The sequence below is a fragment of the Nasonia vitripennis genome, chromosome 4 (genome assembly GCF_009193385.2).
Source record: "Nasonia vitripennis strain AsymCx chromosome 4, Nvit_psr_1.1, whole genome shotgun sequence".
Taxonomy (NCBI): Eukaryota; Metazoa; Arthropoda; class Insecta; order Hymenoptera; family Pteromalidae; genus Nasonia; species Nasonia vitripennis.
In genome coordinates this window covers 11,756,912-11,771,554 of record NC_045760.1, presented here as the reverse complement: position 1 = coordinate 11,771,554, position 14,643 = coordinate 11,756,912, and the positions used below count along the sequence as shown (strand labels likewise).

Here is a 14,643-nt window from a genome sequence, read left to right as displayed (position 1 = left end):
ATTCCAAATTGTAACCTACTCTCGAGAGTCGCCTCGCGGTATAGACGCGCACAGAGGCGCGCGCTATGCATACAAGACGCTATGTGTACATACTCGCAGGTCTAGCGGCTGTCTATGTATAATATGCCTGCAGGAACTCGGCACGGCGCTGCGGTGTATATCTCCCGAGAATTTTCGCCAGCGTATAGAGTCTCTCAAAGCTGCGCAGCCACTTTCAGCGGCTTTTCACCGCCGCCACACGGTATGCTCTTTTTACGCTCTATCTATTTATACATAGAGCTTACTGCGCTTGTGTGTATGCTTCGTCTCTCGCGCGGCTGCTGCACTTTTTACCGGGAGCGCGCGCTGCCCTGTCTTTGTCGCGTCGTCGTCCATCACTCGCGCGCCACCGAGCTTTTATACCCTTTGGCTTTTTCCCGCCGCCGCCGCCGCCGCCGCACGAGAGAGCGAGAGACGTGTGTTCCTGACGGCTGTGGATATAACGTCGTATATATACCTAGCAACAGCTGACTTTGAACTTTCAACAGCAGTCACGGCTTCACATTCTCGTACCGCGGTCGCGCCTTTGAAAAGGAGCTTTCGAATGAACGTCGCGAGTTGAAGTGTCAAAGCGGCTCTTCAAGCTTTATGAGAGAGCGTTGCGCAAACGAAAGGTGCAGCGTTTTAAGAGGCTGAATTATCGCAAGATATTTACACGCGGAGCAGCAGTAGTTGCTTCTCAGCAACAAACCGGCAAAACAGAAGTGCAGAATATATCCCGCGCTCTTCTTCAGCAGCAGCAGCTATTCGTCAGCCGGGCTCAAATGGTGAGGTAGTACGCCCGGGGCCTGCCCGAGGACGAGAGAGTCGGACTGACGACTATCCCCGTCGGCGGATTGTAGCGGAGCGTCCACGACGGGGGTGGATACATTCGTCATCTGTAGGGCTCGTGGCGCTTCTTGCACTTCTCCCTAGCGATGTAGCAGAGCGCGATGGTTATGAGGAGGGTAATGGTGATGCCCATCCCCACGCTCGTCCAGATTATCGTCTCGTTCACCCCGCTCTGGGAACGACCTGTGGGAAGCAGAGAGTTCGCTGCAGTCGGCTCTCTTGGGACAACTGCACGCCGATATATTTACCTATCTACGCGTCGACTACGGACAGAAAAACTCTCGGGGCGTTTTCTGCTCGTGTATTATACGCGCGCCGCGCGCAAGCTCAGCTGCGATGGCCTCGCCGAGATCGAGCGCCGCGGATCCGCGAGTCCATTGTCTGATAGTTCCGCCGGCGCGGATTCAATTACGAAAAGATAAACTTCATTTTCGATGCGTCTCACGAGCGCATAAAAATAAATAAATAAATATAAATCCTCTTATTTCGGAATCGGATATCGCGCCGCGTCTTTGGAAGATTGAATCGCCCGCGCCGTGTAGAGCTTTACCTTTTTATTTAACGATATACTATTTGCAGCAGCTGTTGGTCTATACAGGCTTAAAATGCGAGTGTCTTGATTGTTGTCGAAAACCGCGGTTAACCTCGAATCGGCGTTATACAAAACCGTTAGTGTCAGAATTTCCCCAAAATCACATTCCAACGGCGTGTGCGCAACTGCTTTTGATTTTCAACTGTCATTTTCAAAACTAACGTAAATCGCAAACGTCGCGTACAGGCGAATAAGCTGTGAAAAATCGGAATATAGCAATTAATTCTCTTATTTGCAGGAGCGTCCGCATTTCATCGGCACGTTTGCGCGCAAAAAATTCCCCTCGATCGTGTGCTCCCGACACATCCGCAACGCACGTACATACTTATCAATATTGCAGGCTGAATTCCGATTCTCGCACGTTCATCGCATACACGTATACGCGTGTGTGTAACGCGCGCGCTCTCAAGCGCAGATATCACTGAATAAGCAATCGCCTTTCTACATGTACGAGTGGCTGTTGCGCTCACCGCGCTGACCCCGTCAACTGCGCTTGTATGTGTATACGCGTACTTTACGAGAAATCATCATTGCGTCGGCGCATCTATTCGGAATTCATGTCGCGCGTTTCCGTTCATAATCCGTGCGCGATTGAAAAAAGCGAGCGTTATACACCGTTCTTATATAATACGACGGGTTGATCGAGTTCAATTGAATTGTTCGCAACAGAGATGCAGCTTGTGTATAGCCCCGTTCGATGCACTATGCGTAATAATATATAAGCGTCAAAGGAAAACAGGCAGGATCGTGCGGCGATTCTATTCACACGTTTCGTTCGACGAGCTTTTGCGCGCCTCTCGATCCCGACCGGCTGCGGCAAAAAGGCAGCAAAAACTTTGAGCCTTCAATAAACCTTTGAGCTTGCAGCGGCATTATGCGGGCTTCTTCTATCGCGCTGCAGCCGTCGTCGATAAACATTATTCTTTTCGGCTCTGCGTATCGAACGGCGCTATATATGCAAGCTCGTCTCTCTAAAGCACACTGTACGCGTTATATCGACGAGCTAATAAAACGTGCACATCTAAAACACGGAATATCTATTCCGATGACAATATAAAGAGAATCACATTATACACGTGTACTACAGTTCTACAGTGTGAATGTAAACATATAGAAGCGGGTGTGCTGCAGTATTATATTCTGTGAGAAAAAGTGACGTATGACATAAATAAGTTATACCTCTGTACCTGTTAAGTACTGAAACCTGGCCTGGGCAGTCAAGGTGGCGGTCACCGTCGGCTCGGCCGACACGGGGGATTTGTCGCGCGCACCCGCCGTGATGGAAGCTCGGGGCTCGCGAGCACACACAGCGAGAGATAGAGAGCAGATAGCGCAGGTATATAAGTATCAGCCGCAGTACGCGGCTCGGATGAACGAGCAGCGGGCTGGTAGCCTCGAGGACCTCTAACCGTTCGCTAAACTCCGTCCGATTTAATGGACGAGGATCGGCCCTTAAAGGCGACACGATAAATTACATGGATTGCAGCGGGGGCCTGCGCCAGTGCAGCCTTGCTCGGCATCAGAAAGCTGCTGATATGATGATGCGCAATTATGTACGTGGCGGGTTGGAGGATGTGTGTATACAAGAAGCGAGAGCTGTTTGAGGCGGCCGGTGCAGCACATTGCTCTGGGCTGTGCGTGTGTGCGTGCGTGTGTGTGCGTGCGTGTGTGCGTGTGTGTGTGTGATTGCGAGGTGATTGCGGCACCTCGTACTTCGCGATGACTATTATTGACGTTTCCCATCTTCCGAGGTCGTGTACTCGGCTGACTTTATCCGACCCGGCGAGCGTTTCCTCTCGGAGATTTTTCTCTTCGCGCGTCGCCCTTTACTCTCCGGATGCACGCGCGCGTTGTTCAAAGCAAAGGGACAAAGGAAATTCCGAGAGTTGTAAAGCTCTCTTTTAATCAATTTCCCTATACGCGGATCGAAGATTAATATATCCCGTTTATATTCCTAAAGGTTCGCGGCAGGCGAAATTGATTTTCTGCCAATTCCTCGCGCACTTTTCCTTAGAGCTGCTATGCTTGATGCTTTACTTGTTTTAGTTATATCTATACGATCTGATTGTAGAATAATGCACACACAGATATAATGCGACACTCAATATGTAAGAAAGATAGTATGAACTATAACATCGATTGCACGATCTAACATATAATTATACATACGAGATGCAATGTTTAGGTTACACATTTTCGTTTTAAATTATTCATTTTATTTATCCCGCAGATCTCGTTAAAAAAAAAAACAAAATTATGCAGAGGTTTTTTCGCGATTCGACCGCGTCGACGAAACAACCTCGTTTAAATTACATTCGATTCACGCGAGCTCCGAATTGCTAATTGCAAAGCGAATCGAAATAGTATCATCAATACCGAAGCAGGTTTCTCGCGCTCTCGATCGCTGCAGGTGTTTTATAAATCAGCTCTTTCAGCGCCGGTGAGAATTGCTAATCAACGCGAGTCCACTTGTTTTTACGGACGAAGCTATGTTGTTTCATTTTTTGTACTCTCGTGCACAAACGCAGCTATACATATATGTATACTCGGACGGGAGGACGTGACGATTAATTGATAGAAAGCGAATTCGTCACAGCTGTCGTTTTCGGACGCCGCGCGAAATTCCGTCGTTACTTAGCGCCGTCACAGCGCGCAGTACTTTACACAAATAACCGGACTTCGTCACGCGTGCAGTGCGCGCGAGAGCTTTGGAGTAAGCTTCTTTCCCGGATCGACGGAAAAAAATTTAATCCAACAGCGGCGCGCCAAATCAAGTCGATTCGGAAAAATACGTTTTTTAAGTGAATTCTTTTTATTCAGTATCATTATATATCTTTACACTGCGCTCGTTAGCATGCAACGCCTCGCTTGAACCTCGCGCCGCATAACTCGAATGTCTTTATTTAATTTTCGCACGTGTACAGACACGCCTACGAGTGGGTTAACGTCGTAGAAAATGCGCTTTTGTTAGCGTTGCATATGCATACACATACAGCATAAATATATGCACCGCCAGCCCATCGCATATCATCGCTCGGTGTTAATCCGTTTTAATTCGATTATTGACGCGCCCGACTGCTCGACATTAAAATCCACGAGAGCAGTTTGTAACCGAAATTAAATGGGTCGAGCCCATATTATAATGATGCCCCGCGGTACATAAACCGCACAAAGAGCCCACTCATCAGCGTACGAATGACGATCCGCGCGCGCGTATATTTGCACCGGATGCCGCGAGTCTCGTTGAAAGACGTTGACATTACATAGCAAACGATGTGCACGCGTGAACGGTCAATTTTCAGGCCCGAATTGCTCTCGCGCGGTACATCACAATACCTATCTCGTTCGACATTCGAAAATCAAGCGCGAGATTCATGCTTCCAATGCGCTAACATCGAGAAAATGCCAGCAGCGCACTCGCGACTCGAGAGCTGGTATTTAGGCTCACACCCAGGCGCGCGTGGCGATCGAATCAGCCGCGAATACTCGCGCGAACGTCCATACATGTGTGACGTCGTTTTTTCATCGCGTTCTCTGATGTGCAGGCGAAGCATGATACGGCCCGCCTGCAAAAAGCCACGTTCGGGCATTTACACGCAGCTGCCCCGCATAAAAACGAAATAAACGTCGGCGGCTTATGTGCGGCTGTCAAAACAATAAGCCCTCTATAATTTTTTCTCGACATCGCTGCTGCTACTGCCACGCGCACGTGCGCGCGCGTCTGTATGATTTGTCTGTTATATTGCGAAATTTATATATATATATATATATATATATATATATATATATATATATATATATATATATATATATATAGAGAGAGATGTGCGGTATAGAGAAAGGGTATAATTGTGCAGAGCTAGGAGCCAGGGAGTATAATGGGTATATAATAAGAGAGCAGACATCGAACGACAGTGAGAAAGTTGTGTAATATAATATATGGTGTGGGATGTACAGGATATAATATTTGCGGCTGCAGAGCTATTATAGAAAGAGATATATATATATATATATATATATATATATATATATATATATATATAGAGAGAGAGAGAGAGAGAGAGAGAGAGAGAGAGAGAGCTATGTAAAAGCGAAGCAGAGTACGGGGCGATATTTTCAATACCATTGTGCGAGGAGCTGTAAACGCCACCCCCTTTACCGGCAACGCGACCGCCGACTGGCATTGTTCTCTTCTAAGGGCTTCCTCCTCCGACTCCTCCTTCTTCTTCTCTTCGTCGTCGTCGTCCTGCTTGGCGTCACGCTGTGTCACCTGTGCAATGGAGAGAAAACAAAAATTCTCGGTTATTATCATCACATTTCCTATAGCTCTCGTCGTTCTATTCTAATCGCGCAGTATAACTTTATGCAAAGTCGCACGCGTCGAAAATACAGCTCTCTCTCTCTCTCTCTCTCTCTCTCTCTCTCTCTCTCTCTCTCTCTCTCTCTCTCTCTCGGATGACCAAACTCCCGCAATCGCGGTTCTCGCATATATCTATAGAAATCTCGGTTTTCCGAAATGCCGACGATTCTGAAAAAGCTCGACGCTCGACTGCGCGAGTGCTTTGAGCGAGCAAAAACCAGTCCCATTGTTCCGAGCTATATATGCAGATGCTTTACGGCGACGTTTCGCGCACACACGCGAGAGGGGCGCTGGCGCGCAAAAAGCTTTTCCATATAGAGCTATACATCTCCTCCAGCTCTCGGGTAACCTTTTCACCCTATATATTGCACTGCTCATAGACGTATATAGCTATATATAGCTGGCTGTATAATACAACGGCGAGATTGGGATATTGCCTTGCTGAAGCTTTTTAAATGATATCCGACGCGCAGGCGACGGAAAAAAGGCGATTAATTTTTCATGCACTTACAGGCCGACCGACTTATACAGAGCCGCGCAATGTCGGTGCGATGCATATTTATAAGCGATCGAGTGCAGCTCACGGGCGACCTCGACGACGACGACGACGACGTTCTTGAGTAACTTGAGCATTATCGAGGGATTGCCTGCTGATCGATTGCCGCGATAGGCCGATTAGGCTAATTACGTGCGGTCTTATAAACTGCGGTTTATCGGGATTCTCGCGGGATTTTCTATCTTCGTTTTTTTCGCCGCCGATTGATGGCGGAATCGGATTAAATTGATTTTTTTCTCGATGCGGTGTTCCACGATTCTGGAAGAGAAACGAATACTTATCGATTTTGTCGAGTACCTGTATTGGCTCTTATGTAGATATATGCACTTAATAATAAGCTGATTCGTGGGGGAAAACATGTTTCCAAAAAAAATTTCCTCCGCCGAGTAAAGGCTGCAGTAATGAGAACTTCGATTAATAATCTTTTTTCTTTTTTTAATCAGAAAGATAACTAATTTCCTGCGAGTAGGAAATGGAACGTTGTTGCTATACATATATCTGTATAAAAAGTACGCCAGTCCCCTGTAAGTTATAATATCAATATTAAAACTTGCTGCCTAGTAGCCTCTTTAACCGAAGGATCATCCACAGCGTAAGCAATTTAAAATTTACGATGGTTATATTAGAGAGAACCTCTCCAGGCTGCTGCAACGCGCTTCAATCTTAGTTATACGGCCGAGAAGAATATTTACGACGTGTATTTTTAAAAATCAATGCTTTGATGAAAATCAGTCGAGCAGGCTGAGAATCGGCTATAAAAAGACTTTTACGACATCGACTTTCCGAGCATATAACATCCCAATAACAGCTGCAAACAAAATTTGATTTACGGTTTTCGCAGCAGGATCGTGATAAAATTAATCAACGGAGTTTGTGTCCTTCGCTTGATAAACGAGACGCGATGTCGAATTTATATTATAAAGAAACTAAAATAGACAGTCATCTCCTGTTATCATTAAAAAAAACGCAGATGCAATTATCGATGCGAGTGATGAAATTCATTTTAATCCACCGAAATATAATTTTGCTTTACGAATTGGATTTTCGTCTACTTAGTCGTACCGCTACAACTCGGAGCAGAGGAAAAGCAAACTCGATACTCGGTTAACCAAAAGTTCCCTCGAGTCGCATATAACGAAGAAATTAAATGTGTATACAAATTGTAATGTCCATCTTCACACGAACGTACGGCTCTCTAAGCTGCTCTAGCTCGTACACTATATTATTTTTGCAGCCGAGAGAGAATAGCGTAGTTGTATTACGTATAACGTATATACGGTATTATCATGCATGTCGATAGTAGTACGAGCTGATGTAACGCGAGTCTAGTGCTTTCCATCAGTTTCGACGTCAAATTTCCAAACGGAACAAGAGTTGGGAACACTGGATAAGCCAATTTTTGAAAATGTTTCTCACAAAGGTTTGAAGTTAAACATTTTAGCTGCATTAACACCACGAATTTTCAATACTCAGGTAACTCGCATACCTGCGATGGAAAGACAATTAAAAATAAAAAAAATGATGCCCGTGTTATGAAACATCAAGCCTGTTGTTTAATAAATTTCGAAAACCATCAATGAATGCTTTCAGCTGTAATATCGCTTTTTTTAACGATGCTCTTATGTCCAATTGAACAAACAAGCGTAAATCAAACAAACATTTGAAAACTGAAAACGCGAATAATTAACAGCGACCGAACGTAACTTTTTTATTAAAAAGCAGCGGAATTCCCCGAAAAGTAAAGCTTTAAAATTTTCCTCCCAACACGTATATCGAAAACCGAAAACCCCGTTCAATTAGCTGCGCACAGAGAGAATATTCTCAGAATCGCCGCGTATATGGCTCGTAATCGATCGATGGAACGATCGACTGCAGCCGAATTCTCCGAATCATTGTGGAGAATGTATGCCCCGTCGAGGAATCCGCGGCAGCGCACGTACAATATACGTGCCAAGAGAATTAACCCGTTATCCAAACTATCAATTATTTCGCCAATCGTGGGCATTATTTCGATTCATACGAGTAATAAACTCACGAGTATTTCAGCGCAGTATTTGCTACCGAATAATAAACATTACCCCCGGTCCCCATGCGGGTTTTGATTAAAATCTACATCGCTCTCCTTTGTTTTACGCCGCGCGTCGCGCTGCGTATACATGTATAACACGAGTCGTAAACCAAAGCTTGCCGTTTGTTTATTCGAATATTCGCTATTCTGATTGATTACCGTTGTTCGGAGGAGCGATGAAAAAATAATGATATTAATCAATCCAACCCAATAGCCGGAGGTCGTTCGAATCGTCGCGAGAAACGAGCTTTGCGCTGATGCATAAGCGGATGCGCACACTTGAGGGGCACAAAGGCGTGGCACCTGTCGCGCGCCGCGCAGCACAGCCGAACAACGCTCGCGCTGCAGTAAGGCGCGAAACTCTCCGCGTTATATATAGACGGGACGAGAAAAGCATTGTACATTATAACCTATACACGGTGCTCGAGCTAATGCGCGCGACGCGATAATTTTCAGCGAGCGGCGTAATTAAATTTACGCCTTTGTACCTAAATAGCGTTCCTCCTTTCTGTATCGACGATCATTCGTTCTCGTCCTCGGTGATTGCTTCTCGCCGATAGCAGCGAAGAAAATATATACAGGCCCGCGGAGGGGCGAACTTTGCGGCGTTTTACAGCACACATGCATACATAACTATAGAGGAGGCGGTCGTCGCGCGTCAACACGAGAGTCTCGTAAACTAGCGGTAATCTCGCGTTCGCCGTCCCCCAGCGTGTGGGCATGACCATCTCGCGCTTTAGCTGACAAAAAAAATAAGCAAAGAAAATATTTCTCCTTGGCCGCGCGCGCTGTATTGTGCGATGTTGCGTTTTCTTTTGCTCGCGCTCGCGCGCTCTCTCGAGTGCATTATTGAAGTCATCCGGCGAGCCGGCAGCTCTATTTACGGAAGTATGAAAGGAATTTTTCTTTCTTTATTCCCTTTATTAAGGAGAGTGTTTCGCTTTATTCGCCGCCGCGCCGCTTTTCAGACGTAACGAATGAAGCCGGACTTTGCTCGAGAATATAGAGCTGACTCGATATTAAATTTATCTCTCGCTGCGCTATACTCCCTAATATAGCTCTCTCTCTCTCTCTCTCTCTCTCTCTCTCTCTCTCTCTCTCTCGCTCACTCGCGCCGGCGGGCGATGGGTCAAGCGAACTTTGGGGATATAATGTACGATAAACGTTAATCTATCAACTTGGCAAGCCAAGCGCGCGCTTCTGAGAGAAACTTGTGAGACGCCCTATTGCAAGCTCATCTACGTAGGTATAGCGTAGCTGGAAAATACAAAAATATGGCGCTGAACGTCCGTCGTTTTTCCTCCCCAATTTCTCATCACGATGGCCCATGTATTACATAGGTGAATTCCGAAGCTGTCGGCGAATGCGAACTCGCCGGATATGCACTCGATGAAAAAGTGTCGTTAACAACCCGCGGCCTCGGCAATTTTATCATACCAGTAGTGTATAACAAGCTATCTTCTCTCTCTCTCTTTCGCGCGCAGGCTCTGCCGTAATTAGTATCCGTGTGCCCCACCGCAGGCCATGATTGCCCTTTCGATCCGAGCGGGACGTAAAAAAGTAGAGAAAACCATTTGGCGCTTGGTCCCTCGCGCTACTGCTGTACCAGAGCGCGCGCGTCGATTCATCGTCGAGCGCTTTGAGACCGGCGTTGAATTATCTAAAATCGATTATTGATATCCGCATAGCCGGCGGTGCAAGACGTGTCGGACGATAAAATCGATAGCAAACAGTGCAGTTAATTCGTGGGTATACCCGAAGTATGTGTACATGCGGGGAATTTTATTTTTCATTTGAAACTTTAATCATTATGACGGAAAAGCCGCGAGCGAGGCAGCATTGCCTCGACAGGTGGAATCGCGCGAGTGGTTTTATACAACGGAAAATTTTCTGGAACCAATATCTATTGTCGCGAATGCCACAGCCGCTGTCTATAAAATCGAATTGTAAGCAGAAAGAGAGAAAGGCAGCGAGAGAGAGAGAGAGAGAGAGAGAGAGAGAGAGAAAGAGAGAGAGAGAGAGAGAGAGAGAGAGAGAGAACGACCGCGTAAACACGTATACACGTACACATCGATTGCTTGCCATACGTAAATATAAATTCCGCGATGCCTAAATCGAAGCGAATGTTTGCGCACGTTCTGCTGGTCCCGTTTGCGTTTTATCGTGGATTCTTTTGTTTGTATTTGTTAAAAAAAAACTCTGAGCAGAGAGCGCCGTGCCTTTGTTTATGAAGAATAAACTTCAAACATTCGATTCGACCAAAGAGTATGGAGAGAAAATCCCAAAGCTCAAAGAGAATAAAGTCGAGGCCTTCGTCTGACCAAACGCGACGTTCTCTACTTCGTTCTCAGAGAGTCACTCGCGGATCCTTAGCGAGAACCACACACAAAGGCTACACCGCTACGAAACGCGTAGAAGTAAAACGTACAATCCAAAGCGTAATACGCCATCGGCAAACTTTGCGGGATCTATCAGAACGGTTGCAAAAGACTTCGAAGACTATCGAAAAGAAGCGGCGGCGCAATACTTCCTCCCGACGTCGGCGAACGATTTCCCGGAGAACAAATACCAACCGGAAGGATTCGTCGCATCCATCGTCGGCCGGATATAGGGTAGAGAGAGAGATCGTATAATGTATATATATATATATATATATATATATATGTGTGTGTACTTTTCTCACGGCCATACACTTACACACCCACTGCACAAAATCCAATCTGTCGCGCGCAATGTACTGCCGCAGCGGCACAACGCTCAGACTGCTGCACTCGCACACAGGCAGGAGAGACGAGGGGCCGAGAGAATCGAGTTTTGAGGTTGGCCGCGGCGCGCCGACGAGTTATGTCAAAGCCCGAAAGCGCAGCAGCTCTCACGGTATACTTGTACCGCGAGACACGTACATCTCTCTCTCTCTCCTCTCTTGGTACGCCCTCGTACAAGGGAGTGGCTAGCTGTCGTCTTCGCGCTCCGTCGCGCGGGATTTCCCAGCATTTGCTTTCCATGGCTACGCGCTACAGATATATCCGCACTCGTTCGCCTGTATGAATTCGCGCATACGGAGAGAGAGAGAGAGAGAAAGAGAGAGAGAGAGAGAGAGAGAGAGAGAGCCGGCGGTGCGGTGACGGACAGCTGAGCGGCGACAGACTGCCCGGCACCACCTCGCGCCGCGAGCCAATCAAACCCGTCGGATCGGATGCTGGACTGCAATTACCGCATTTAAGAAGGAACGCGGCTATCGCTTATATCCCTCAGCGAGAGATCCCTCTTTCGTCCTCTTTTGGATCTTGTGTGTCAGCTCTCTTCGCAACTTCGCTCGTCCGACCGGAGCCTGGTCTTATCTACTCGACCGCACCACTGTCTGCCCCGACGCACAATTGGCTTTATTATACAACCCCGGCACTGGAGATAGCGAGGCGAGCTTGCGATAGCTCCGAGAATTCAAGCGCGCGACTCGTCGCTCTGTGCTGCCGGCTGCGCGCAGCTTTCGTCGCGGAGGCCAGCTGCCGACTGATACCGCCGCCTCGCTGCTCCTTTAATAAGGGTGGCGCGCACGGGCTGCGCCGCGCGCAGACACGGAGAGCGCCGAACTTACACCTATACTATAGCTACAGAGGACTGCTGGAATAAGGGGGTGTATGCGCGTGTGTGTACAGAAGGGCACGGATTCCGGCGTAACTGTATACAACATAGGCGACTTTGCCATATCCGCTGGTCCCGCGAAAGAAAAATAATAAGATTCACCGCACTCGTAAATCCTCGCTGACTTGCGGGCGACGCGAAAGAGGAGGACAATTTTGCGCCCGGCGGTATCGTCTTCCCCTCGCGGCTCTATACCTATATATACTCGTGAGATGGGACGCCGTGCAGCACTTTATTCGGTCGGGCGGTTTTATTAGTAGGCGCTTTCTGGCTCGCGAAAGACGCGTTCCTCTCTCTCTCTCTGTCGCGCGTCCTCTTACACACTTTCGTCCTCTCGAGTTTTAAACCGGCGTCGCTTCGGATTCGAGCTTGACTAACGAGCGAGAGTCGAACTATCCGTTTCGCGCAAAGGTATACGCAATCGAGACTGTGCCGATCAACGCCGTTAACGGCCGCTATGCCGGGTTATCTCTCGATGCCAATTTATGTACATATAACTGCGGGAAAGCGCGCAAGCTCGGAATAACCTCATGATCCGATAAACGCTGTGGATATTACTGCATTCTCGACGCTTTGCGGCCGTGTGGGTGTATACGTACGTGCGCGTCGGAGGATCGGGCACGCGATCCACTGTTGGTTCTTCGTGACATATCTGCGGTGCATCAGGACAAACTCACTGTGCGAGTGTGTGTATGTGCGCTCGGCGTAATCAATGATATTTGAGACGCTTGCGCGGTCGGGGCGCCAAGGAGTTTCGACGATTCGTTTTCTGAGCGGATCTCGATCACGTCGCCGCTACTGATGGCTATATATCAACGCGTTGATAATCCCGCTCGGTAAACATAAATCGATTACCGCAAATCGAGTAATCACGCGCCAACTCGTATTCCGCGAGAATTATACGGGCTATTAATTAGCGCAAGCTCTCTCGTTTAATACGCTGATTCCACGCGGGATGATAATCTCGCGTTCGACGTAACGGTCACCGACGATGCACATGTTTCTGCACTTTAAAAAAGTTTGCTGCACGGGCTGCTTTATACACGGGAAACTTATAGGGTACAGACTCGTTGTTTTCGCTGTACCCGCTCATTCGCCTCCGAGATATGGAGGATGTAGACTTTTTCAACTCCGCGGGCGAACTTTCGAGCGTCGTTATACCCTGCGAATGAGAATTTTATTGGTCGCAAACGGGCGAGAGAACTTTTTATTTCGCATTGCAGCAGTTTTTGAATTGGCGCTGATGGTAGTATTCTCCGGGCGAAATTTAAATCTGTTTCATTATATATTCCTTGATTATAAAATTTCGAATGACTTCGCGGGATAGTTTTCCCCAAGAGCTTTTTGCAAACAATTTTTCTGTAAGAGCCTTACGCCTAATGATCTCTGCTGCGGGAGCAATGAAAATTATATCAGAGAACTACTGCGGAAAATAAAAATGGCCAAATAATGACTCGCCGCAGCAAATAGTGGAAAGCCGATTTCTCGTCGGAAAAAGCTTTAATGCAACGAATCAGCCCTATATACGCAAAAAATATATGTACATCCGCACCGACGCGGTAAAACGAATCGGCTGCTTTCTGATGAAAATTCGCGAAACGAGCTTGCACAGTCGCGATCCGTCCCTGCGTCAAATTCTCGTCGAAACGTTTCGCGGCACAAAAGACCGTAGCGAATTCGTCGCGAGGGGTGAAGGGCGGGGAGAAATTTGCTCGAGCAAAACAAAAAAAAAGAAACGTAAAGTTTGCCAAAGAAGGACTAGAAAAGAGAATGTTAGCTCGCGGTGGGAGGGTCTCCTCGGCGTAAATACTTAACCCCGGAGGTACACGAGAGGAGAAGGAAAAGAAGCTCGTATATTTTCTGCCCTTCGCGCAAGTACACGTTGAGCCAAGAGTCGAGGGACGGGAAAGCTAAGCCGCGAGCCGGCAAATTCGAGAGAATATCTATCGAATTGTAATGAGATAGGGTAAAGCGATGGTCGAGTCTAAAGTCCTTAACTGGCATATGTGGTCGCGCGCCACACATTTCGAGAGAGCTTTTGTTAAAGGCGCGAAATCAACGTACCCGCGGCGAATCTTTTGATTTCTGAGCGTATAGCTGCGCGTTATCTGACCACTCCACACTTCTCACTCTCTGCTCTCTATTCTTTCTGTTTTTATCGGCTCCGCGTGCGTTTATAGACGGCCGCGCGGTTGCCCCTTTCATCCTGCACGAGCTCCTCCATTGTACCCCCGCGAGTCTTATCTCCCCTTTAATTCTTTCCCCGCAGTCCCATTGTCCGACGGCGCGACGCACTCGCCTATTGCCTCTCGCGGGCATCGACGTGTCCGACGATTCGCGCGCGCGTATACATGCATCCATAGCCACTTTATCAGGGAGGAAGGAACAAAGATCGTGCGCGCGCGTGCCGCGAGCTTAAAGCCAGCTTCTCTCTCGGTGTATGTACGCTCAAAGGCGTGGTCCGCCTACGCGATGCTGCGCATGGCCAGAGCCGCGCAACCTCGCGTGTGTATATAGGTGTAGAGTACCACGCTTAAGTGTGTGTATGTCTGCGC

The 14,643-nt window shown here is 47.7% G+C and overlaps 1 protein-coding gene across 2 annotated transcripts; it reads right to left on the bottom strand.

Annotated features, from left to right (window-relative positions):
* Positions 1–428: 428 nt before the first annotated feature.
* LOC107981691 lies at positions 429–11,962 on the bottom strand. 2 transcript variants are annotated; one of them, XM_031928966.1, is made up of 3 exons: positions 11,661–11,962; positions 5,586–5,732; positions 429–1,053 (listed from the first exon to the last, which is right to left on the bottom strand). In XM_031928966.1, exons 2-3 carry the CDS (start codon positions 5,644–5,646, stop codon positions 914–916), a joined length of 201 nt encoding a protein of 66 aa, XP_031784826.1. In that variant the 5' UTR covers positions 5,647–5,732; positions 11,661–11,962; the 3' UTR covers positions 429–913. The 2 variants fall into 2 exon arrangements, with proteins under 2 accessions (XP_031784826.1, XP_031784827.1); XM_031928967.1 differs by lacking the exon at positions 11,661–11,962 and adding an exon at positions 8,935–11,041.
* Between the last annotated feature and the right edge of the window lie 2,681 nt (positions 11,963–14,643).

Bases quoted from the DNA above. Each gene is read 5' to 3' on its own strand.
- LOC107981691 (XM_031928966.1), bottom strand. From the start codon at position 5,646: ATGCCAGTCGGCGGTCGCGTTGCCGGTAAAGGGGGTGGCGTTTACAGC. The intron at 1,054-5,585 runs GTATTGAAAATA...TGCTTCCCACAG, and splicing joins TTACAGCTCCTCGCACAATG to GTCGTTCCCAGAGCGGGGTG.